Genomic DNA, 25,032 nt, shown 5'->3' on the forward strand with positions numbered 1-25,032 from the left:
CAGCCCAAGGTAGGTAGCAAAAGGCTGGCAAACATGAAGATTTCAATTTTTTTTTTAAAAAGAAAAGGGTATGGGAAAGTTAAGGGGTTCAGGATACGGTGGGCTTTTGGAGGCATTGGGAATGGGAATGGTAATGGTAACGGTCAAGCCGGCCAGGGCGGCTACGGGCAAGGGTCCTACCTTTTTTTCGTTTCATTTGTCTTCGTGTCACTGTCATGGGCTCAATTTGCTGCCAAATTTTAAGCCTAATTCAATTTCCATTTTAGCCCTTCATTTTACGTCGCCCCAAGCCTCCAACAGTACCATCAAAATTTCAGCTTGATGTTAACTGGTCATGTAATCAAGGCCGTCCCAATTCACCGGTAATTCCGTTGACATCACTACCTCCAAAGATTCCAGGTTCAGAGGCTCCATTTCCAGACTCCTCCGCTCTCGACCGCCGCACTGCAATGGCCAGTGCCACCTCTTCCGCCGAAATCCTCCGTCACACTACCGCTTTCACATCTGAAACTCTCTCTCAGTCCAAACTCCGCCTCCGTCTCTTATCTGCCCTCCGACGGAAACTCCCGACTTCCGACCAAAATGTCTTAAGACAACTCAACCTCGCAGCCGAAACCCTAGAAAACGCCATTTCCACTTCCAGCTCCTTCAATCGATCGTCCTCTCTCCGCGTCGCCGAGAAGCTCCTCCACTCTCACCCTGATACCCTCTTCTCCTCGTTCCTTCTATCTCTTCTCTACGCTCTTCTCAACCGCCATACTGAAGCCGCTCACTCTCTCCTCAATATATTCTCCTCCGATCCTTCATTGGCTCGATCAGAAATTGCACCGGTGGTGTTTGAGGAGTTTTTTCTCATCCACCTCCTTCCAGTTCTACAATCTTTCAAAGATCAGAGATCCAGAATTTTGTCATCTCTATCGTCGAAAAATTTAGGTTATGATAGTGATAAAAGGTCGAGATTTGAGGAATCGGTAGTAGTTTCCGGCACTAGGCTGTTGTCAAAAATGAGCGGCGGTCAAACTTCGGAGCTTAAGGAATTGGAGCGGGACTATGAGGAGGTTCTCGATGAGAATTGCAGGCTTTTAGTTGGGTACTTCAGAGAGGTTCTGGGCAATGAAAATGGAAGCAGATTGATTCGTCCACCATCACTGATATTTGAAAAAACCAGAAAAAGTGATGAATTCAAATTCAATGAAGATGAACAGAACAAAGTGGAAGAAATCGGATTGGGGAACGGCCGGTATAATAATGTAATGCTGTCTTTCCTATAATTCTTCCTTCAATACATTTGATTTTTTTTTTCTAAATTTTTCTTTCCTTTTTTTCTTTCTACTTCATTTTCTTAACAAAAATGGTTGATATTTTCTTTGCGACTGATTTCTCAAGTTCTGATTCCAACAAAAAAAAAAAAAGAAGTGAAAAATTAGGAAAGAATTGAGGAAAATTCATCATATTGAAAGCCCCAGTTTCGTTTTGGAAAGTTAAGAGGAAAGCAGAAAGGGTGGAGGGAAAGTTTATCAAAGATTCAAAATCACATCTGTAGTTGAATTTATTCTTTCCTTCTTTCTCTTCTTTTCTGGGTTCTATTTTCCTCGTAGTTTTAGGAAACCATGCACGGCCTGCAATTCGATAACGTTACTTTCAATTTCCAGTTGATTACCAGTCATGATTATATTGTGACTAACGAATTAGTGTTTGAAACTTTCTCTATCCAATATCCTGTAGTGGTTCTTTATTTTATCTAGCTGATTTAAAGTATACACCCTGTTTGCTTTCTTGGGAATTAAGTCTTAATTTTTTTTTTCCCGCTCAGCTGCTCGGGAGATTCATTTTTTTTTACCACGTCAAGCATGAAAGACAAATTATTAGATAGGATTTCTTTAGACGACAATGTTTCTGAGCTGGTCTACCTACCACCTTTTTGGACTTTCTATCACGGATCATAATCTCAAAGACAAAAAAATTGTTATAAAATCTTAGCATTATTAGATGACAAAAACAAAATTTGGTCGGGGCCAGATAAGTCAATAATTTGGACTGTTGTAGCTGTCTGCAAGGATCATGATTTATGCAATATGTAAAACAACACTAGGAAAAAGTGATGATATATACAAGTTTTGGATCAATCTCGCTATAAATCAATTTCTATGTTTGTTTCTGAAAATTTTGACCTACTATGTATTATATTAAGTGCAAAGCCTCTGAAACTTCATAAATTGTTTCTATTTTGGTCTTTACTACTATATCAATTAGATTCTTTGAATCATTCAAGATCCTGTATTCACACAGTTCTCCAATATTATGCATGTGGGTATTGAATGACCGGAGTAATCTTAAATATTTATGAGCTTGAGAGTCAACGACTAGTTTCTCTCAATGCAGTTTCTGACATTCCAAGCAGAGTCCCGTGTTTTAAGATCTGAAAATTTTCTTTTGAGTCCTGCAGCCAACATGGACTGAAGGAGAAAGGTCAGTTGAATTCTACAGCAGCGGTAGCAGCAGTAAATCCAAGTCTCCACCCTTTTATCCTCAAAGGGTCTCTCTAAAGATCCTCAGAAACCAGAAATCTTCAAGGACATTGAGTGCAATATCAGCAAATCTAAATTCTGGTTCTGAGCTGGAGTCTTCTTCAGAGGACAATTTGAGCAATTCTTCTTCAGAATCTGAAGGTGAAACACAGGTAATCGATACTAACAAGAAAAAGATATCCTCTCTGGTCTGATTTTCCTAGGCAGTGATGTTATTTTGAGATGCTAATCTTTGTCTTATAGAAAAAGAACAGAAAAATGGCATTGTTTGAGCCTAGACGGAGCCAAATCCAAAAACAGAAACAGCCCATATATGCAGAATCCAGCAGGTATGCAAAATTAAAACACTCATTATCATTACATTTTCCTTGTGCAGGTTCTTATATTTGGATTTTTCCTGTTATCAGTTCTCCAGAACGTGTCATGGCAGCAGATTCTGATGATCCGCCTGGTGGTGGAAAGTGTACGCCTCCGAAGGACTTTATCTGTCCCATAACCAGCCACATATTCGATGATCCGGTGACTCTTGAGACAGGTCAGACATATGAGAGGAAAGCAATTCAAGAATGGATAGATAGGGGAAACTCCACATGCCCAATCACACGCCAGAAGCTGCATAGTACCCAACTTCCCAAAACAAACTATGTACTCAAACGGCTCATTGCAAGTTGGCAAGAACAAAATCCTGGTTTTATCTCAATTCACTCTGATAATCCAGACCCAGAGACTGACCCAATCTTCAACTCTACACTGCCTGTGCTACCTTCAACTTCTCCGAACAGTGTTATAATAAGCCAAGCCACCATGGATGGGACGATTTGTGAGCTGCGACTTGCTATTACCAAGCTTTGTATGTCTGAAATTCTGAGAGAGTCAGAAAAGGCAGTTCTCCGAATTGAGCGGTTCTGGCAGGAAATGAACATGGGATTGGAGATTCAAACTATGCTCTCAAAACCTGCTGTTATCAATGGGTTCGTTGAGATCCTTTTTAATTCTGTTGATCCCCGGGTGCTGAGGGCAACCGTTTTTCTCCTCTGTGAGCTTGGATCAAGAGACAAAACTGTGATCCAAACACTTACCCGAGTTGACTCTGATGTGGAATGCATTGTTGCTCTATTCAAGAATGGTTTGCTGGAGGCTGTTGTGTTGATACATCTGTTAAGACCTTCCACCATAAGCTTAATAGAGATGGATATGGTGGAATCCCTCCTGGTGGTTATTAAGAAGAAACAAGATGGTTTTCTTGAGATGTGTTTGAAGCCAAAAACGGCTTCTATTCTTCTACTGGGACAGATTCTTGGAAGCAGTGAAGGGAACATTGTCACTTCAATTGCCAAGACTGTAGTATCTGCAAAAGCGATTAAAAGTATTGTTGAGAGCTTGGAAGCTGAGTGGGCAGAGGAGAGAATTGCGGCAGTTGGGATCTTGTTGAGATGCATGCAGGAAGATGGAAAGTGCAGGCATACCATAGCTGACAAAGCTGAATTGGCTCCTGTTTTGGAGAGCTTCATGGGCGCGAGTGATGGAGAACGGTTTGAGATAATTAACTTCTTCTCTGAGTTAGTTAAACTAAATAGGTACCATAGCATCTTTTTTCCTCAATCCCATGTCTTACAGTCTCATTGCCAGTGATTTTTTCGTTCATAAATCTTGAATTTGTGCCAACTTGAAATGATTTTTCTGATTTTTCCCAGGAGGACATTCAACGAACAGGTTCTCCACATTATAAAGGATGAAGGTGCTTTTAGTACAATGCACACCCTCCTCATTTATCTACAGACAGCCCTCCAGGACCAATGTCCTGTTGTGGCTGGTCTACTTCTTCAGCTTGATCTCCTGGTTCGAGACATTCTCACTTCTATTCACTTCAAATAGGCATGAGATCATTAGAACCTTGAACAAAACAAGTACAAAATGATCGCATGGTGTTTCCATATAGTTGAAATTTGCAGCACTAGTTGCACTTTCCTTTTGGGTCATTGTAAATTAACACGAATTTTGATTTGTAGGTGGAGCCAAGAAAGATGAGTATATACCGGGAAGAGGCAATGGATACTCTTATTTCATGCCTGAGAAACTCAGACTTCCCTGCTGCCCAAATAGCAGCTGCTGAGACAATTGTGTCGCTGCAAGGGAGGTTCTCATCTTCTGGAAAGTCCCTCACCCGGGCTTCTCTCCTTAAACGTGCTGGACTTGACAAAAGTTATAGAACTCTAATGCAAGTGGACCAACTCAGCAACAGTTCTGGAGAGTCTGAAGAAAATTTGGTTAGTTTCTTTGGAACTATTTCCGTAATATTTGATTTTCCTGCAGTCTGATATATGAGTACAACCTTTAGAATCTTCTCGGATATCTTAGTATTGGATTTTTACTAGTTTAATTATTTCTTTGATTGTGCTCCTATATATTGGTAGTTCATCATACTACAGTCCTTTTATATATTCAAAAATTTCTATTGTCATTGATAGGAAGAAGAGCAGGCAGCTGACGAATGGGAGAGAAAAATGGCATTTGTTCTGGTCAGCCATGAGTTTGGTCTGTTGTTTGAAGCTTTGGCAGAGGGCCTCAGGAGCAGAAACCAAGAGTTATTTTCATCATGCTTTCTATCAGCTACTTGGCTTATACATATGCTCACTGTTCTTCCAGACACAGGAATAAGAGGAGCAGCCCGAGTCTGCTTGCTCAAGCACTTCATATCCATGTTCAAATCTGCAAAGGGCACAGAAGAGAAAGCCCTTTCCATGCTTGCTCTGAGCAGCTTCATCCATGATCCTGGTGAGCAACAATATCCCAGACAAAGAAAATTTATGTTCTAAAATTTGGGTGTGAGACACTTGGAAGTATGCTCATTTAACATGCTTACTAGGATCTCTTTGATTTGAAAATATTTTTAAAAATTCTGTGAGGTACGAGAAGGTTGTTTGGATACTGATTGAAATCAACATAATGTGATTTGGTTTTTGCCATTTGCTACGGAGTTCTGTGTTTAGATTAGTCATCACAAATAGAAAAAGGCTTACTTGGAGTCATCATTTTGTTGATGAGACAAAAATGGAAGAAAACAATATTTTTTTAAATATTTAAAGACTAATGATCTTATAAATAATATAAAATAGATAGATTTTAAATGCTATGAAAACAAAACAGACCGATTCCAAATGCTATGTGGAAAATGGCGATGCTTTCATCTCCTTAAGATGTCCAAAATGTTCTATAGCAATGCCCTATGTTTATCATTAAGGTTCTTCCGAAATAATGGGGTGTTAACAACATTTTTCATGCATTTCTTCTTCTTCATGTATATTTTAGAATTTAGTTCTGGAAGTGGTAACATTGTTCTATGGAACTTTCAGAGGGACTCAATGATCTGACTTCTCACATGAAGGATATATTGAAAGGCCTGAGACAGCTTAAGAAATCATGTATATTGGCAGTTGATATGCTGAAAGTTTTCTCAGAAGGAAACAACTCTAGCATTGTAAGTTTGTTGTACTTTTGCATGTGCTATTCCAGAAAGAGGAAGTGCTCTAACATAATCTTCTGTTCTTGTTTGGAAGCAGGACTTGTGGAATCATAAAGAATTAGTTCAAGTAGATTGCAGTGCAAATGGAGAAGTGCTATCAATAGTCTGCTTCAGGGATAAGATATTTTCTGGCCATTCAGATGGAACGATAAAGGTAATTTAGTTCCCAATACTGCTTTTGACTTCAGTTATCCGGTCACTTTCCATGATTTGATTATTGTGAATTTTGAAACACTTGCAGAGTGACAATAAATTTTAGCATATATTTTGCATATACATCAAGATAAATATGCACGTATCTTCTTGAAAGGGAATCACCATCCATGGTTATACAAACTGAAATAGCTTAGTATATGTCCATGGAAAAAATGCAGAATTTTTTTTTTATCTCACTTTTCAGATAAAGTTCCTTCAGTTTTGGATGGTGCCAGAGAAACCCACCTCATCTGCTCCTACCCATGTGTGTCTGCTGGAGGGAAGGTGTGAGTGTGGGTAATTCTTTGTCTAGCTTTTCAGATGAAGTTCCTTTTCATGGGGGTGGGTGCAGATGCAGATCTACCATGGGTTGCTGAAATCTTTCTTTTTTCCTCCAGTGATATATGCTTTTCCATTTCCTAAAATCTCTATTTTTGAGAAGCCCATATTTTTTTTCAAGAAAATGGACAATTTTTATAGAGTTTTCAGAATGAACAATCTTAGCTTAGTACTGGAGCAGCTCCATGTTACCAAACCCTTTGGAATTTTCTATCATGGTTGGCCTCATCTTCCAAAATGTAGTCAAACTTAATAGCTCCTAAATTTGTTAAGGCTAATCTTTATGGTTTTATAGATTTTTTTTTTTTTTAAGAAAAATAAAAATTTTATGAGAAATAAAGAGGCCTAGGTTCATTCACACAGGAAAGATACAAACATTTGATGGCATGAATAGTCTAATATTGATCCTGTTCAAGAGGCAAAAGTAATGTTTTCCATAGTAGTGCACGAAATTTTGAATTGTAAGTTTGATATCATTTTTTATCCCTGAAAAATGAAGGTATGGACTGGCAGAGGTAGCATTCTTCATCTCATCCATGAAACTCGAGAACATACCAAGGCAGTTACTAGCTTGGCAATTTTAGAATCAGGGGAGAGACTGTACAGCGGCTCTCTTGATAGAACTGCAAGGGTATGCTCAGATGACTCTTCTCTGTAACAAATATCTCTATGACTTGTATTGCTGAATTCTTCTATTATCCGATGAGCAGATATGGTCGATTGGAAGTGAAGCAATTTACTGTGTACAAATTCATGATATGAAAGATCAGGTTAACAATCTAGTTGTTGCCAATAGCATTGCATGCTTCATTCCACAGGGAGCTGGCGTCAAGGTATCATTTAAATTTATCCAACCCTTTTTCTGACAACTTTTTATTTCTTGATGTTAGAGCTATCTCAATTACTCAATCTGTGAAATGAAAAAAAAAAAAAAAAATCAATCTAGTTGTGTTCTGTCTTCCTCCCCTTTGAATCCCAAATTGCATCTTTGTCCTACATGCATCCAAAGACTTTGCATGAATGTCACTGAGAACTTATTTTATCAGGTTCACTCATGGAATGGAAAATCCAAGTTATTAAATCCGAACAAAAACGTTAAGTGCTTGACTCTTGTACATGGGAAATTATACTGTGGGTGCCATGATAACAGTATTCAGGTAACAAGTTTTCATTAGTCTAGTGATCACATTCACATGCAACTCTGGAACTTTTTCTTGTTAATGTTGGAGCTCTGAACTCTGATGATTGACTTCCTTATATGTTCAGGAAATTGATTTGGCCACAGGAACACTGAGTAGCATCCAAAGTGGCACGCGAAAATTGCTGGGGAAATCAAATCCTGTTCATGCACTGCAGGTTCATGATGGAATGATATATTCAAGTAGCTTTTCCTTGGATGGAGCAGCTGTTAAGGTACCCCTTAAAATTCACATTGGATGCTGAGTTCTATGACCATTTTTATCCTTCCAAACTTTTTTTCCACATGATCAAGGGTGTGCTAAGTGTTGGGATGCAACAATCCCGCTCGTAAGCCCAGGGATGAGTCACCCAAATGATGGTTTTTAGAATATGTCTGGGAGGTGTGATGTTGAATTTCATAAAGGTTTGACCTATATTGAATAAATATCAGTTGGTTTTTAGATGACATGGTGAAAACCCGATTCAACAAGACATTTTAGAGCCAATCAAGGGTCATGCATCAGGTCACGAGAGCCTCATGTTGGGAGAGGGATTGTTAGGATGGAACAATAATGTCCTTAAGGCTGAGATGGGTATCCTAAATGATGCTCCTAAAACATGCCTATAATGTGTGATGTCAAATGCTATAAAATGTTTGGCCTACCCTCACTAGACACCAATTGGCCTTTAGATAAGATGATCAAAACCCACTCCAATACTAAGCAACTCCTAAAAGGAGTGATTTTCTTAAAAACCTGATTCATTCCATGTAATTTTTCCCACAACTAAAATTGTTTAATTTTGCATGACCAAAGATTTGGAGTGCCACAAACTACAGTATGGTGGGATCACTTGCATCCACAATGGAAGTTCGGACTTTGGCAGTGAGCTCAGAGCTAATTTATTTGGGGAGCAAGTCAGGAACTGTGGAAATTTGGTGTAGGAAGAAGCTCATTAGAGTAGAAACACTACAAACTGGTACCAATGGCAAGGTACAATGCATGGCTGTAGATGGTGATGAAGAAGTTTTGGTAGTAGGAACTTCTGATGGCCGCATACAGGTAAGCAACATCCTCTTCCATCTCAGATTAAGATAATATGCCAAGTTCTATAATTCCAATTAGTGTTCTTTTTCATGTAACAATTAAAACTTTTGTGTTGGCTTGCAGGCATGGGAACTGAGTTAAAGGTGGTGCTGTAAATTAATTATACATCAATTTTGGATAGAAGGACGTTTGCAAGTAAAATATTTCAATTGAAATTCTTTTCATTTTTCAAATAACCTTGCTTCTCCCCAGAGTTTTTCTTGAGAAATCTTTGTATTTCATTAGAATAAAAATGCTAATTCTTTCACTTTCAACCTCTTGAATTGTAATGCCTAATTGTGGATAGTATTGTACAAGAACTGATGTCTATATGATATGGCATTCTGCAATATATCCAAGAAAAAAATATTTTACTGTCGGAATGTATTTCTAATTACATTGAATCTATTTAACTTTGGGTTTGATTTGATTAAAATCAAATACATGATTTATAATCAAGTTTATATTTTTAAATTTAGATTCAATCTGTCCTTTTTGACAACTAAATGCAATATTCACTGGAGAAAATTTGGGCAGCTATAGATTGAGAAAATGAAGTCTATTTAGTTTTTGGATGTTTTTCTAAAGCAAAAACTTGTTTGGAAATTTGTAATATTTTTAACTTGTTTTCTATATTTCTAAATATTTATTAAAAATAATTTTTATAATTAGCATTTTATTTTTAATTATTATTTATATTTGTGCATTTATTTAAAAAAAAAACTCAAAAAAATAAAATAAAATAAAATATCTTTTACGAAAATATCATGTTTCCAAAACAATTCATAAAACACATGTCTTGGAAGCAATTGACAACCAAATTTGATCATTGTGTTTTTTTTTTCTTAATAAATATAGCCTTATTTGATAACTTTGTCTAATAATATAACAAATAAATTAAAAGGCATAGGAGAACAGTTATTATTTCAAAATTCTCCTTGACACAACCTAAGATAGATTTTCATTAAATGCTAAAAATAAAAAAGCTATATAAGATGGATTTTTAGTCAATAATATATACAGAGAATAAGGTATTTATTTAAATGCGAGACTCAACTTAGATGGGCTTGGATACACTTCTATTTTTGTTATTTTTAAGAGCGAACAATGTAAATGAGTTTTTATTATGTTTTAAATTTTTATAAATGTGAATATGTTTGGTAATTGTAATTTTATTTCTTGTTTTTAAACTTTTTAAAAAATAATAACAATAAAATTGTGCTCATTTGGATACACTTTTGTTAGCCCAAGATTTCTCCTTTGATATATTTTGATGATTATAAAATATGGTTAAGAAAATTAATGTATTTTTAAGTTCTTTCAAGAGTTCTGAAAAATCAATTAGATGAAAACATTGATTCTAGGATAAGTTTTTGTAATGTAAATTACAACTCTAGGTTCATATCATTTCATTCTTTTAGAGCATCTTAATCCATCCAAATGTTCCTAAATCATTCTAAAAAAATTGGAAAAAATTTAAAGAAAACCTCAATTTAAATTTGTAAATAGATTTTTTTTTGAAAGGTTTTCAAGTATGTTAGGGGTCTATATTTAGTTAGTTCTCCTTGTTTTAAGTTTGAACTTATCAACTTTTTCAAAAATGAAAAATAGCAACAAGGATTGATCGATCGCTTAGGTCTAATCAAGATTAGTGTTCATTGCCTTAGCAATAGAAACTAATTGAGGCACCAATGACCAATACCTCAGTTGATCAAAGTGTAGTCTCCCAATGACTATATGTTGTATCCTTTTGACTTCAAATGGTTAATTGATAAGGTCGATCTCTAGGTCGATTATTCGAGCACAAAAATGTGCCTTTCTCATTGAAACTCACATATGAGGCTTTTGGATTTCATTCAATGCTAAAAGAGCTATTTTTTTTTATTATTGATTATAAAGTGTAAAAATCTTTTAATTATGTTCTTAAGTGCTTTAATCATAACTTACATATTCTTTAGTGCACCGAATCAATTCTGACTTTCAATTTGTAATTGTCTGAGCCAAACTTGTCACTAGAATTCTTGATCACTTTCTCTTCCATTGTAAACCTTGTAAGTTAATTTAAATTTTAAGTGTAAGGTATTACTTAAGTAATTGAAAAGTAAAGTATTTCTTAAGGGTGTGATTGTTAAAGGACCACAAGAATCAATAATTTGAGTTTGAAAAAGTTGGAGGCTTGATTGAAAAATTTAAAAGATGAACCCTCAATTTGAATTAGAATTTAAGGAGAATGGATATAATAAAATCAAAGTTCGTTTTCACTGTCTCTTCATTTTCTCTTTATGTAATTAAATTGTCATTAGCATTCATGATTGTTAACACCCCCTACTCTTTTGGATGTCCATCTAATTGAATTTCGTTAGACTTCACATTTGGTATGATCATTACCATGGCATAACCCCAAATATGGCAGCATGCTAAAAGATTAATTCTCAAATAATATTTTTGATAATTTCATGAAAAGTTTAATTATGTTAATATAAGAATTAATGATAACTTATTTTGTTTGAGAAAGTGATTTTAGAAAACGATTTTAATATTTGAAAATTTTTATCAAAAAAATTGTTTTCAAGTACTAAAAATGTTATAAACGTTTTTAGAATGACTATCAAACAAACAAGATGTGAGAATGGTCTTAAAGGAGTCATGGGGAGAAGGCATACATGCCTAGAAGGTTGTTGGTGTGGCATAAGTTGAAGAATGTCCAGCTTCAGGCAAAAGGATAGTTGGGGTTATCCCAAGGATAGTTATATGATTGATATAACTGGTGCAACTTCCTAAACTGCTGAGACAGCTAATAGCTAGCAATGGTTGGTGGGTTTGAATCTCTACAGTTGGGCTGTTAAAAGTCCTATATAAATGTAGCTTGAGGTCTTTAGCATATGCCACTGGGAGTTTAGCATGGGCCTGCGAAAAGGGTGTTCCTTTATTGTAATTTCAAAGCGAAGTAGATCCTATACCTGTGAAGACTTGTGATTGAAAATTAGGAGTTGCAGAAGAGTGAGGACAGAGAAGATGGCGGCTTCTTCAGAGAGAAACAGTACTAGACATCTGCTTGCAATGAGGGATGACCCTCCAGAAGAGAGCGCAAGAGAGCTGGTTTTTGAGTCCAGAAAGGGTGGCTTTAGGACCATTCCTTTCATCATAGGTGCTCAGATATATTCACCATTTTTCTTTACTAAAAGTTTCTCATCATCTCTTTTTACCAATGTTCCACCATTTTTTTTTTTGATGAATTACAGTGAATGAGTCCTTTGAGAAGGTGGCAAGCTATGGATTGCTGCCCAATATGATCTTCTACATGTTAAATGATTATCATATGGAGGTGGCCAACGCAACAACCATTTTGTTCCTGTGGTCAGCTCTATCTAATGGGTTAGCCTTGGTGGGCGCTTTCCTCTCTGATTCCTACTTGGGTCGGTTTAGGGTCATTGCCCTTGGCTCCTTCTCTAGCCTTCTTGTAAGTATCTTCTTATAGGTTACCCCAGAGTAATTGAAATAATATCCATGTTGATTAATATCTATTCATTTTCTATGTGTGTAGGGCATGACACTTTTGTGGTTAACAGCCATGAATCCACAGCTGAAGCCTCCCCCTTGCAGCCCATTGAGCAGCAGCTGCCACTCAGCAACGCTTGCCCAGCTTATTTTCTTCCTTTCCTCCTTGGTGTTCATTTCCATTGGAGCAGGCTGTATCAGGCCATGTTCCATGGCCTTTGGTGCAGACCAATTAGACAACAAAAAGAACTCCAACAATGAGAGGCTACAGCAAAGCTTCATCAATTGGTACTATGCTTCAATTGGGGTTTCAGCGATTTTAGCATTGACTGTTATAATCTATATTCAAGACCAGTATGGATGGAGAGTGGGCTTTGGAGTTCCTGCCATTCTAATGCTCTTGTCACTTGTCATGTTCTTGTTGGGTTCTTCTCTTTATATTAAAGTAAATACTGAGAAAAGCTTCTTCACTGGCTTCTTCCAAGTGCCTGTTGCTGCTTTTAGGAACAGAAATATTGCCTTGCCAGATCAGGATTCAGCTTACAATCGCAGCCACAACTCCTTCCTCACTGCTCCCACCATGAAACTAAGGTACTACATGAATTAACAATTGACTAAAAAATTGAGGGTTTATTATGATAAATATATATATTTTTCCCTGATCAGGTACCTTAACAAAGCTTGCATCATCAGAGATCCCCAACAGTACTTAAACCCCCATGGTTATGCTTCAAATCCATGGAAACTCTGCACCATTGATCAAGTAGAATTCCTCAAAGCAGTTCTGAGAGTCATCCCAATTTGTTCCTCTGGTATCATGATTCTACTCAGTATGTTCCAGCAGTCATTCTCCATAATCCAAGCAAATTCCATGGACAGACACCTCTTCCCCAGCATCCAAATTCCAGCAGGATCATTCACTGTATTTACAATCATCACAATGACAGTTTATGTGGTGATCTATGACCGGGTTTTAACTCCAATTCTAGTGAAATACACTGGAAATCCTCGTGGGCTCAGCACCAAACTGCGCATGGGGCTCGGGCTACTGCTATCGCTAGTGGGCACGGTGCTGTGTGCAATAGTAGAGAGCATAAGGAGGAGAACTGCCATCAACGAAGGGTTGGCTGATAAACCAGATGCGGTAACAAGCATGTCTGCAATGTGGTTGATCCCACAATACAGCTTGTTTGGGCTGGCTGAAGCTATGAATGCAGTTGGACAGATAGAATTCTACTACTCTCAGTTTCCCAAGAGCATGTACAGCATGGGAATGGCTCTTCATACCCTCTCAACTGCTCTATCCAGCTTGGTGGGGGCGGCTCTGGTGAGGATTGTTGATGGGGTTACAGGGAAGGGAGGGAATGTTAGTTGGCTTTCAAGTAATATTAACAAAGGCCATTTGGATTACTATTATTGGCTTCTCACTGTGATGGGTGTGGTCAATTTGGTGTATTATTTCCTTTGTTGTTGGGCATATGGACCTATGGATGGTGAGCCTTTGGTAAGGGATGAAATGGTTGAAAGTGAAGAAAGGCCTCAAAGTAGAGCAACTCCGTTAGCTTGATTTTCATGTTTTTGGATGTTTGGAAAGTAATCTTGGTTGAGATCTTCAAACATCTTGAACTCAGAAAATGTAGATACAAATACCTCAATTCATTGCAGATATTGTAAAAATAATATATATATTATTTTTACAATATCTGCAATGAATTGAGGTATTTGTATATTGTAAAAATAATATACTTCAGATTTTTCTTGTCATTGAGCAAACCATTGTCATCCAATTACTTCTTTGAATTAATCTCATTAAATATATTATAAAATAATATTAATATATTTGTTATTTGATATATATGTTATTTTTATATATTGAATAATATAATATAAAAAAAAGTATTTATAAAGTTTAAATATTTTAATCATGGATATTATTCAATGTAAGAGAATTTTTTTTTAAATAGAAAATATTGAAATATAATATAATTTTTCTTTAAAGATTGAAAAATAATATATGTTTCATGTTATATTTTTATTCCTTTGAAAAACTAAATATAAATATAATATAACATATCACTACATTGGATATGCTATATCATTCCTATTAAATATAATATATAAGGATATCATATCTCAATGAAAATCATATCTATTTTTTATATAATTAGATATGATATTTTATAATATACATACCCTTTAATTTCTTATCCCACTAATCAAACATAATCCAATATAATATAAGGCCAAGGCATGGTAATATTCAATACAATCTAACTTAAAACATATCTTAAATACATAATATATATGTCATCATATATTTTTCTTGCATATATAATATTTTATATTATATATGTTATCATATAAATTTCGGCCATTTGATTAAAAGAGATAGAATAATCCCAAATTTGTAAATCTACCATTCATATTTATTAACGTAAAAATTAATTTATTTTTAATAAAAATACCCCTATATTTTTCTTATAAAAATAATATTTTCTTTAAAAAGTTGTATGAAAATAGTCAAAATATTGAAAGACATTGAAGTTAAAAACGAGTACTTTTTCATACGTTTGGGAATGTGCCTTTTCACTCTTCAAGGCAATTTTATAAATTCCTATTACCTAATCAACCTACATATGGTTGATCTTGCAAACATTATTGGAGAATAAATTTAAGGTAATTTTTGTAAAATATTATGAATTAAATAAAGCAATTAAAAATACGAGGAAGATTAAGAAAATGGCATTATGTGTAGATGTATAATGTTCTTTTCTGGAATAGGTTATTCATATTAGTTTTTTGAGAATTTATAATAAAAATATGATAAAATTTGAGAATATATTTAGGTTATGTTTGGTTTTCTGGAAATACTGAAGAAAGAAAAAAAAATGTAAAGGAAAATGATTTTTTCAAGTTTGGTTGTCCTATAAAAAATATCAAAGAAAATTGAATATAATTAAAACTAGTTATAAACTTATGCACTTTTAAATTATTTAATATCTATATTGTTGAATTAAAATAAATAAAATAAGTTTGAAATAATAAATAAAAATAATTTATCGATTTTTAATCTATTTTTTATTTTTCTTTACTTTTTATTTTTTTATACTTTTTTTTTTATATTTTCTTTCCCTTGCATTTTCCCTCAATTTTTCTAGGAACCAAACATACTCTTAAGGTAAATTTTTTAAAATATTATGAAAAAACCAAGTAAAAATATGAAGAATAGATCAAGAAAATGGCATTATGTATAAGCATACTTAAATTTTGAAATGGAAATTTATTTTGAAAACAATGTAATATTACTTTTAGCTATGTTTAGTTTCCAAAAAATTTGAAGGAAAATGCAAGAGAAAAAAATAAAGAAGAAAAGTAGAAGAAAATAAAAAGGGAAGAAAAATAAAAATAAATTTAAAATCAATAAATTATTTTTATTTGTTATTTCAAATTTATTTCAATTATCTTAACTCATTAATATAAATATTAAATAATTTAAAAATACATAAATTTTAATTATATTTGATTTTCTTTAACATTTTTTATAGTACAATCAAATATGAGAAAATCATTTTTCTTAATATTTTAATAATGTTGAGAATTGTTTTTTACATTTATTTTTAAGGATGATGTTCGAAAAGTGAGTTTAGTATATTAAAAGGACAATGTTTGAAAATGATTTGGAATAAAAATAAGAAAGCCATGTTTGATATAATATCAAAAAACAATTATTATTATTTAATTACTTTTTTTAAATACAAGATAAATGTTTTGAAAAATAAAAGCCCTTCCAAGAACCATTTTTAGAAAATGTTTTCATCCCACCCCCATCTCAGTGTTTTTGAATTGACCATCAAACATGCCCTTATTATTTCTAGTAACTCGATCATCCATCAACTAAAACAATTTATTTGAAGAAATTAAGTATTATTAATTAAATAAAAAGATGGAAGAAGCTCTTCACCAAGAACATTTCCAGGCCTCCTCGAACTGAATTGAGAGTGAATCTTAATGGCGTCTTCCTTGTATATAGATTAGAGGCGGGCCAAAGGCTGCAGCAGCCTTGAAACGCTGTGAGCAGGAAGTTGCAGAAGAGAGGCCGGCCGGAGAAGATGGAGGCTTCATCAGAAGAGAACCCCGAGCCTGAACACAAGCTTTCAAGGCCCAGAAGGGGGGGTTTTAGGACCATGCCATTCATCTTTGGTACGTACGCATATGAATGAATGATCCCTGTGTTTTTTCTCCATTGAAAATATACAGTTTTTTTTTTTTTTCATTAATTTTTCGATTTCTCTGGTGGTGAATGAATACAGTGAATGAGTCGTTTGAGAAGGTGTCAAACTATGGATTGCTGGCCAATATCATTTTGTATATGATAGGGGATTATCATATGAAGTTGACAGATGCGGCGATCATTTTGACCCTGTGGTCAGCTCTATCAAGTGCTTTAGCAGTTGTGGGTGCCTTTCTCTCTGATTCCTACATGGGTCGGTTTAAGGTCATTGCCATTGGATCCTTCTTCAGCTTTTTTGTTAGTCTTCTATTTCTTCATTTCTCTTTATTCTGTTTTTGTTTCTTGGAAGAGTGATGATAGATTTTTCTTTTAATTAAAGTTATCCAACTGGTAATTTAGAGGAGCAAAAAAGTAAGATGGGTTATAACATCATTTAGGCTATATTTGGTTTTGAAAAATTTGAGGGAAAATGCTCAAGAAAGAAAATAGAGAAAAAAAATAAAAAATAGGTGTAAATTTAATAAATTATTTTTATACGTTTATTCAAACTGGTACTATGCATCCATTGGAGCCTCTACCATTATAGCGTTGACTCTTATCGTCTATATTCAAGTCCAGTAGGGATGGAAAATTGGGTTTGGAGTTCCTGCCATTCTAATGCTTGTGTCAAGTGTGGTTTTCTTGTTGGGTGCTTCTCTTTATATAAAAAGAGTTCCTGAGAAAACATTGTTCAGCTCCTTCTTTCAAGTGCTTGTGGCTGCCTTTAGGAACGCAAAACTTCCTTTCCCTGACCTGACTTCTGGTTATCACCGTGACCACGACTCCATGTTCACTGCTCCAACCAGAAACTTGAGGTGCGACTTTGAAAAATGATATATATTCCAAGATATATATCCCATTGTATTATCTTAACATACTATTCAATGGGATGATATAGAGATTCTACGGCGTCAACCAAATGTAGTATTTACCTTTAGCATATAACACATTTTTATTTTGGTTAATTTTCTTTTACTTTCTTGAGCAGGTGGCTTAACAAAGCCTGTATTATCAAAGATCCTAGAAAGGACTTAAATCCAGATGGTTCATCTGCAAAGCCATGGAAGCTCTGCACCATCGAGCAAGTAGAAATGCTCAAAGTAATCATACGAATCATCCCGATATGGTCCACTAGTTTCATGATCTCAGTCAGTATCAACCAGCAGTCATTCGCCACAGTCCAAGCCAACTCCATGGACCGCCGCCTAACCTCCAAGTTCAAAATTCCAGCCGGATCATTCTATGTCTTCACAATCGTCGGTCTGATACTATATGTGTTGATCTACGACCGGGTAGTCGTCCCAGTTTAGCCAAATTCACCGGAAATCAACGCGGGCTCAGCGTCAAGTTCCGCATGGGAATGGGGCTGATGCTCTCGGTGGCGGCCACGACACTCTGCGGAGTAACAGAAACCCTGATGCGGAGAACCGCAAATAATGAAGGATTTGCTGATAGACCAGACGCAGTGACCAGCATGTCGGCAATGTGGTTGATTCCACAATACAGCTTCTTTGGATTGGCTGAGGCGGTGAATACAATAGGACAGATAGAATTCATATACTCTCAGCTTCCTAAGAGCATGACCAGCGTTGGAATGGCTCTTTCCACGCTGGGTGGCACGTTGGCCAGCGTGATAGGAGTGATTTTGGTGAGGATTGTCGATGCGGCCACGAATAAGGGGGGGAAGGAGGGTTGGCTTGCAGACAATATCAACAGGGGACACTTGGATTATTATTATTGGCTGCTGACTGCAATGGGTGTGGTTAATTTGGGGTATTACTACATCTGTTGTTGGGCTTTTGGGCCTATGGGTGCTAGGCCTGGGTCCGCGAATGCAGGGGTTGAAAGTGAAAGCTAAACAGCAAGACTTGTAGCTTGATTTCTATTACTCCATGCTTTTGTTGAGAAATAAAAAATTTCTAATTCAAATTTTATTATCTTAGTGTTGTTATATTCATTTTTTAGTGAGGAATTTATATCATTTAATTTAAATGGGTTATACAACGTGTTACATATTTAGAGCAGGGACAAGGACTTGGAATTTGATGGTCTAGCTTTGAAGTCTTGGAACCTCTGCTCAGTCCAGCAGGTCGAAGAATTCAAAACACTTATCAGATTCCTCCCCTTATGGGCCAGCGGCATCGTTATCGCCATGAGCGTTAGCCAATACTCTTTCCCAGTGATACAAGCCAGCATAATGGACAGGCACCTCACACCCAACTTCCAAATTCCACAAACCTCCTTTGGTGTCTTTGGAGTCCTCCCTTTGACCGTATGCGCTGCCATCTATGATCCAATTATCGCTCCCTTCTATCAAAATACACCAAAAGCCCCCATGGACTTAGCCTCAAACAGCGTACGGGGGTCGGCCTATTGACCTCATGAGCAGGCTTTGTAGTAGCAGGCATGGTGGAAAGGAAGCGAAGAATCACAACAATCCAATCAGGACTCTCAGAAAATCCAATGGCAGAGGTGAACATGTCTGCATTTTGGCTATTGCCACAATCTTGCCTGCTTGGACTAGCTGAGGCTTTCAATGCAGTTGGGCAAATAGAATTCTAATACTCCCAGTTCCCTAAGACCATGGCTATAGCTAACTTGGCAGGGAGTCTAGTAATAAAAATTGTGAATGATGTGACCAGAAGGGGTGGGAAGGTGAGTTGGGTGTCAAATAACCTGAACAAGGCTCACTATGATTACTATTATTGGCTTCTTTCTTCAAATTGATAAATAATAGTTTTTTCCATTCATACTTTCATTCGTTTATGTACAGAGAATATATAGAGGGTAATCATCATTTTAAGAATGGGAATGAATGATACAAGGAAATAATGATATAAGGAAATAACAACTAATATCCTAATATCTCAACTTTCCTAATATTTCAATATTTCTAATATCTCAATATTCATAATATATATCTCAATATTTCTAATATCTCAATTTTCCTAATATCTAAACATTCCTAATATCTCAACACTAAATGATATAAGGAAAGCATTCCTAATATCTCAACACTCCCCCTCAAGTTGGTACATAGATGTCACACATGCCCAACTTGTCTAAAAATTTTGAGAACACTTGACTTGAGACAGCTTTGGTGAGGATATCAGTCAATTGATATTCTGATCGAATCTTAGGCAATTCCACAATCTTATCATCCAACTTTTCCTTAATAAAGAATCTATCCACCTCGACATGCTTTGTACGATCATGTTGTACTGGATTATGAGCAATGTTACATGCGGCTTTATTGTCACAAAACAATCGGATTGGTTGCCTAGATAGGTAACCTAAATCCTGTAAGAGGAGTCTTAGCCATAATGCCTCACAAAGTCCTAGAGCCATACCTCTAAATTCCGCTTCTACACTTGAACGGGCGACGACATTCTGCTTCTTACTTTTCCATGTCACAAGATTACCACCTACAAAGATAAAGTAACCAGATGTAGATCGCCTATCATCCACTGCACCGGCCCAATCAGCATCAGTATATACTTTTATACTCTGATGATCAACATTTTTAGCGAACAAAATTCCCTTTCCAGGAGCATTCTTCAAATACCTCAAAATACGCATGACTGCATTCATATGTTGCTCTCCAGGATTATGCATGTATTGACTCACTACACTCAATGCATAAGTAAGATCTGGTCTTGTATGAGCTAAGTACATTAATCTCCCCACAAGTCTCTAGTATCTTCCCTTATCAGTTGATACTTGATTAAACTCAACACACAATTTCAGACCTTCTTCTATTGGTGTATTAACAGGTTGACATCCCGACATTCCAGTCTCCTGTAAAAGATCTAAGGCATACTTTCTTTGAGACAGAAAAATTCCTTCACTTGATTGAGAAACTTCAATCCCAAGAAAGTATTTCAGAGGACCTAGATCTTTCATTTCGAATTCTCTAGATAGATAATTTTGCAGAACTTTTCTTTCTTCAGGATCATTTCCTGTAACTACCATGTCATCCACATATACGATGAGTGCGGTAATCTTACCATGTTGTTTTTTCAGGAACAAAGTATGATCTGAATTACTTTGACGATAGCCAAAAGCTCTCATTGACTTTGTGAACCTTCCAAACCATGCTCTTGGGGATTGCTTCAACCCATACAATGACTTCTTCAATTTGCACACCTTCTGACATTGCTTTTCTGACACCATGCATCCTGGTGGAAGATCCATATATACTTCTTCAGATAACTTGCCATGCAGAAAGACATTTTTCACATCGAACTGTTGTAATGGCCAATCTAGGTTTGCAGCTAAAGACAGTAATACTCGAACTATGTTGATCTTAGCTACAGGTGCAAATGTCTCTGTGTAGTCAATTCCATAAGTTTGAGTGTACCCTTTTGCTACCAGTCTTGCTTTAAATCATTCAATACTACCATCTGCCTTGTACTTCACAGTATAGATCTAACGTTACCCAATTGGCTTCTTTCCTGGTGGACATTCTACGAGTTCTCATGTTTCATTCTTCTGCAATGATTTCATCTCTTCATTCATGGCTGCTTTCCACCTTGGATCAGCTAAGGCTTCCTGCACACTGTTAGGAATAGCTATAGTAGATAATTGATTTACAAATGACTTATTTGATTCAGACAAACGATGGTTAGACACATAGTTGCTCATAGAATATTTGACTTTGGTAGACAATTCAGGTTCATATGTAGGTTTAGGAATACCTCTATTATGACGGTGTGGTAATCGTTTCATGAATGGATCAGGTTCCAAATTAAGAACACCTTCAACAGACGACGATTGGTTTGGTATTTCAGTGAAGACATCTTCGGACCCAAATTGTTGACCACTCATATCCAACTCACCCGCTTCTTGGTTCACTAGTTCAGATTGTCCAGATTCATTCTCCTTAGAGATATGATAATCATAATCGAGAGTCTGAATTTCCTTATGGTACTCCCCCTGAAGTTCAGACTCAGATGAAAAATACATCGAATCTTCATGAAACACCACATCCATTGTAATATACATTTGTCGAGTTGGAGGATGGTAACATCGATATCCCTTTTTGTGCAATGCATATCCAACAAACACACATTGCAATGCATGGGAAGTTAACTTGGTGCGTTGGTGTTTGTGTAGATGCACAAATGCCACACAACCAAAAACACGAGGAGGTAGATTTGGGACAATTGGGGCAACTACGACATTAGTAAGAGCTTGGAGAGGTGTTTGGAAGTTAATTGAGCTGGAAGGTACCCGATTGATCAAGTATGCGGCAGATGTGATTGCTTCTCCCCAATAAGATATCGGTGTTTTTGCTGCTATCAAGAAAGCACGAACAACCTCTAACAAGTGCCAATTTTTCCGTTCAGCGACTCCATTTTGTTGGGGTGTATTGGAACAAGTAGTTTGATGAATGATGCCATGTCCTTCCAAATACTTTTGAAGATTAGAACTTTGATATTCTCCACCATTATCACTACGCAGAACCCGAACCTTTGCATTGTACTGAGTTTCAATCATTTTATGAAAATTTTGAAACAATAAGTTCACTTCATCTTTGGTCTTCATCAAGCATAATCATGTCATTCTGGTACAATCATCAATAAAAGTAACAAACCAACGTGAACCACTCAAAGTTGGGACTTTGGATGGGCCCCAAACATCAGAATGTATAACCATTAAAGGAAACGGACTTTTGTTCAAAATTAACGGAAACGAAACACAATGGCTTTTAGCCAATTCACAAATATCACAACGGAAACCAGAAATATCACTTTTTGCAAACAAACTAGGAAACAATTTTTTTAAATAACCAAAGAAAGCATGTCCTAGACGTCGATGTCACAACCAAATTTCAGACTTTTTCTTCTCCCCCTCAGATCCATCTGCCATCAAGGCTTGTTGCAACTTATTTGAATCCTTTGACTGCAAGTCCAAGTAATAGAGTTTTCCCCGCTTAATACCACAACCAATCGTCTGTCTTGTTTGGATGTCCTTAATCACACAAAATTCAGGCCAAAAAATGACAATACAAGATAAGGCTGCGGTGATTTGAGAAACTGACAAAAGATTGTAATCTAAAGATGGAACAACTAAAACAGAATCCAAATTCAAAGTATCAGTAAGAGTTAAGGATCCTTCCCTAATGACTAGGGTTGTGTTACCATTGGCTGTGGAAACAATTTTTTGTGAGGAAGGTCTAAGGGGTGAAACCTGTCTAGAATCAAAAGTCATATGATCTGTAGCACCAGAATCAATTATCCATGCACTATTAATAACATGTGTAAAAGTATTTAAAAAATTACCACCATGATCTGTAGCGGCTACCAATGCTGAGGCTTTCTCAACAACATTAGCCTCTGTTTTTATTTCGGCAACAATTGCAATCGAGGTTTTCTTGGAATCCTTCTTCCGTTGATCACAATTATTATCATTAATAACAAAGTGTTGATAGCCTAAACATGATCTAAAGGTCCATGGTTCAAACCCTCGGTTCCTCATTGTTTTCATAGTCATACCAAGAGTCGTTGCTTTGAAATTGTGGGATATCCAGATTGGTGGGATCAATCTTATTGCAGTGAGTGCATTTGAAGGTTGACTTATCAATATTAGGGCTTGTCTTAGGATGGATGATCGCTGTCAGACTACCATAGCGACAAAATATCCAGGATTTCAGTTCCATGGCTCTGATACCATCTTCAAATTGATAAATGGTAGTTTTTTCCATTCATACTTTCATTCGTTTATGTATAGAGAATATATAGAGGGTAATCACCATTCTAAGAATGGGAAGGAATGATACAAGGAAAGAATGATATAAGGAAATAACAACTAATATCATAATATCTCAACTTTCCTAATATCTCAATATTCCTAATATCTCAATATTCATAATATCTCAATATTCCTAATATCTCAACTTTCCTAATATCTAAACATTCCTAATATCTCAACACTAAATGATATAAGGAAAGAATGATATAAGGAAAACATTCCTAATATCTCAACATTCTTGCCATTCGGAATCTCATCAATTTCTTGTGTCATCTTGTTTGTGCCTGGGCTTATGGTCTTGTGAGGAAAACAAGGTGTGGAATGAGGAGGAAGTCATGGAAGAATAGGGGATGACCAACTCCTAAGGGCACTGCAGTTAGCTTGTCTAATTTATGAATTTATAAAATAAAAGAAGTATTGAAAATTGAAATTGTAATGTTTGTATCGATCTGTATCTGGCTGGGCACATTGAATCATGGCGGATGGCTATATGACATCATATAATCATCCTCTGCAATGACTCAAACTCAGAACAGGTAAGTGGGAGTTAGGGTTTACATTTATGCTAAAACAAGTATCTTGAATGTAACCCAAAACAAGGAATAAATCAATTAATTTCAGTTTAGGTTTGTATAAACCAAAATTTTGTGGGCAAATCATATGATGCAAATTTTCACAAGATGCAGATCAACATCCGGGGCGGTTTTATCAATATTTGGTAGAAGAATGGAACAAGTATTAATCAACTAGCACATTGGTATCTTCAAGGGCTAAGGAAGAAGTTTTTGCCTCACATGGAAAATTCATTATTGTTAAAGGATAAATCTCCTTGTTTCATCTCTAATGTTGACTTAATTACTAGGATGTCCAATGGTGTTAAAGAATTAAAGGAACAAATTCTCTTATTCTATCTCGAACATTAACTCAATGCTGACTTCTTCCATCATAAGGAAATACTGTCATTGGTATTAAAAGAATGAATTTCCTACACTAATTCTAGCATACCTTCTTTGAGGACTAAGAGCTAAGTTGGTCAAAGCTGAAAAAGACCCCCATCAACCTTAGAGAACTCAAGGGATAAGTCTTCTTACTTAATATCTAAAGTTGACTTAAGCATAGGCTCATGCTCTAAAGCACCAACTAAAAGGTGAAGGAAAGCATCATTGGCAAAACACTTTAGTTTTTCACTTCTTCCAACTTAGTGTTTGTGCCAATTATGATATTAGTGCCACTTTAATGAGAAATTAATTGACATGTCCGCACCATAACCAACCTCACAAAAATTATTGAAAGGACTTGCAAATTATTACCCTTATGAGCAAGTTTAGGTGCAAAACTTTACTAAGTCAAGGACTTATTCAACCTCGAAATTTTACACCCCAAAGATGATACACCATTTGCACCTAGTGTGGTGCAAGTTAGAAGTCAAACCACTAAATTTGCTTTATTAGCTTTGTTCTCTATCCAACAAATGTAGGATATGGTAATGCTCAATATGGTGGACCATTACTAAGTTAGCTCATATAAGTTACACCATGGCTTGATTAATCTCATGTTATGATGATAGCAAAAACAAGTATTAAATTTAAGATTTTACAATTTAGCGTGATAATCAAGAAGAAGTACATAGAGCAAAAGAGGAAATCAAGAAGGTTTATCATC

General features: G+C 35.9%; 3 protein-coding genes across 4 annotated transcripts; all 3 read left to right on the forward strand.

The window, feature by feature from the left end:
• Positions 1–33: 33 nt before the first annotated feature.
• On the forward strand, positions 34–9,232 carry LOC100242430 (putative E3 ubiquitin-protein ligase LIN-1). 2 transcript variants are annotated; one of them, XM_010657995.3, is made up of 15 exons: positions 34–1,250; positions 2,447–2,680; positions 2,772–2,857; positions 2,936–4,105; positions 4,223–4,367; positions 4,538–4,795; positions 4,997–5,303; positions 5,882–6,006; positions 6,089–6,205; positions 7,085–7,216; positions 7,296–7,418; positions 7,632–7,742; positions 7,852–7,998; positions 8,580–8,825; positions 8,934–9,232. In XM_010657995.3, the coding sequence occupies exons 1-15, from the start codon at positions 450–452 to the stop codon at positions 8,949–8,951; spliced, it is 4,020 nt and encodes a 1,339-aa protein (XP_010656297.1). In that variant the 5' UTR covers positions 34–449; the 3' UTR covers positions 8,952–9,232. The 2 variants fall into 2 exon arrangements, with proteins under 2 accessions (XP_010656297.1, XP_010656298.1); XM_010657996.3 differs by lacking the exon at positions 34–1,250 and adding an exon at positions 1,939–2,307.
• Positions 9,233–11,864: 2,632 nt separating this feature from the next.
• Positions 11,865–13,914, forward strand: LOC104880675 (protein NRT1/ PTR FAMILY 1.2). Its single transcript, XM_010658190.2, has 4 exons — positions 11,865–11,997; positions 12,092–12,309; positions 12,394–12,938; positions 13,014–13,914. Exons 1-4 carry the CDS (start codon positions 11,865–11,867, stop codon positions 13,912–13,914), a joined length of 1,797 nt encoding a protein of 598 aa, XP_010656492.1.
• A 2,542-nt stretch (positions 13,915–16,456) lies between these two features.
• Positions 16,457–18,475, forward strand: LOC100259540 (protein NRT1/ PTR FAMILY 1.2). Its single transcript, XM_010658191.1, has 5 exons — positions 16,457–16,547; positions 16,658–16,875; positions 17,200–17,432; positions 17,606–17,717; positions 17,771–18,475. The coding sequence occupies exons 1-5, from the start codon at positions 16,457–16,459 to the stop codon at positions 18,473–18,475; spliced, it is 1,359 nt and encodes a 452-aa protein (XP_010656493.1).
• Positions 18,476–25,032: the final 6,557 nt, after the last annotated feature.

The sequence above is a fragment of the Vitis vinifera genome, chromosome 11 (assembly GCF_030704535.1).
Source record: "Vitis vinifera cultivar Pinot Noir 40024 chromosome 11, ASM3070453v1".
NCBI classification, from domain to species: domain Eukaryota; kingdom Viridiplantae; phylum Streptophyta; class Magnoliopsida; order Vitales; family Vitaceae; genus Vitis; species Vitis vinifera.

Bases quoted from the DNA above. Each gene is read 5' to 3' on its own strand.
- LOC100242430 (XM_010657995.3), top strand. From the start codon at position 450: ATGGCCAGTGCCACCTCTTCCGCCGAAATCCTCCGTCACACTACCGCT. The intron at 2,858-2,935 runs GTATGCAAAATT...TCCTGTTATCAG, and splicing joins ATATATGCAGAATCCAGCAG to TTCTCCAGAACGTGTCATGG. The intron at 7,743-7,851 runs GTAACAAGTTTT...TTATATGTTCAG, and splicing joins GCCATGATAACAGTATTCAG to GAAATTGATTTGGCCACAGG.
- LOC100259540 (XM_010658191.1), top strand. From the start codon at position 16,457: ATGGAGGCTTCATCAGAAGAGAACCCCGAGCCTGAACACAAGCTTTCA. The intron at 17,433-17,605 runs GTGCGACTTTGA...TTTCTTGAGCAG, and splicing joins GCTCCAACCAGAAACTTGAG to GTGGCTTAACAAAGCCTGTA. The intron at 17,718-17,770 runs GTAATCATACGA...GATCTCAGTCAG, and splicing joins AGCAAGTAGAAATGCTCAAA to TATCAACCAGCAGTCATTCG.
- LOC104880675 (XM_010658190.2), top strand. From the start codon at position 11,865: ATGGCGGCTTCTTCAGAGAGAAACAGTACTAGACATCTGCTTGCAATG. The intron at 11,998-12,091 runs GTGCTCAGATAT...GATGAATTACAG, and splicing joins GACCATTCCTTTCATCATAG to TGAATGAGTCCTTTGAGAAG. The intron at 12,939-13,013 runs GTACTACATGAA...TTCCCTGATCAG, and splicing joins GCTCCCACCATGAAACTAAG to GTACCTTAACAAAGCTTGCA.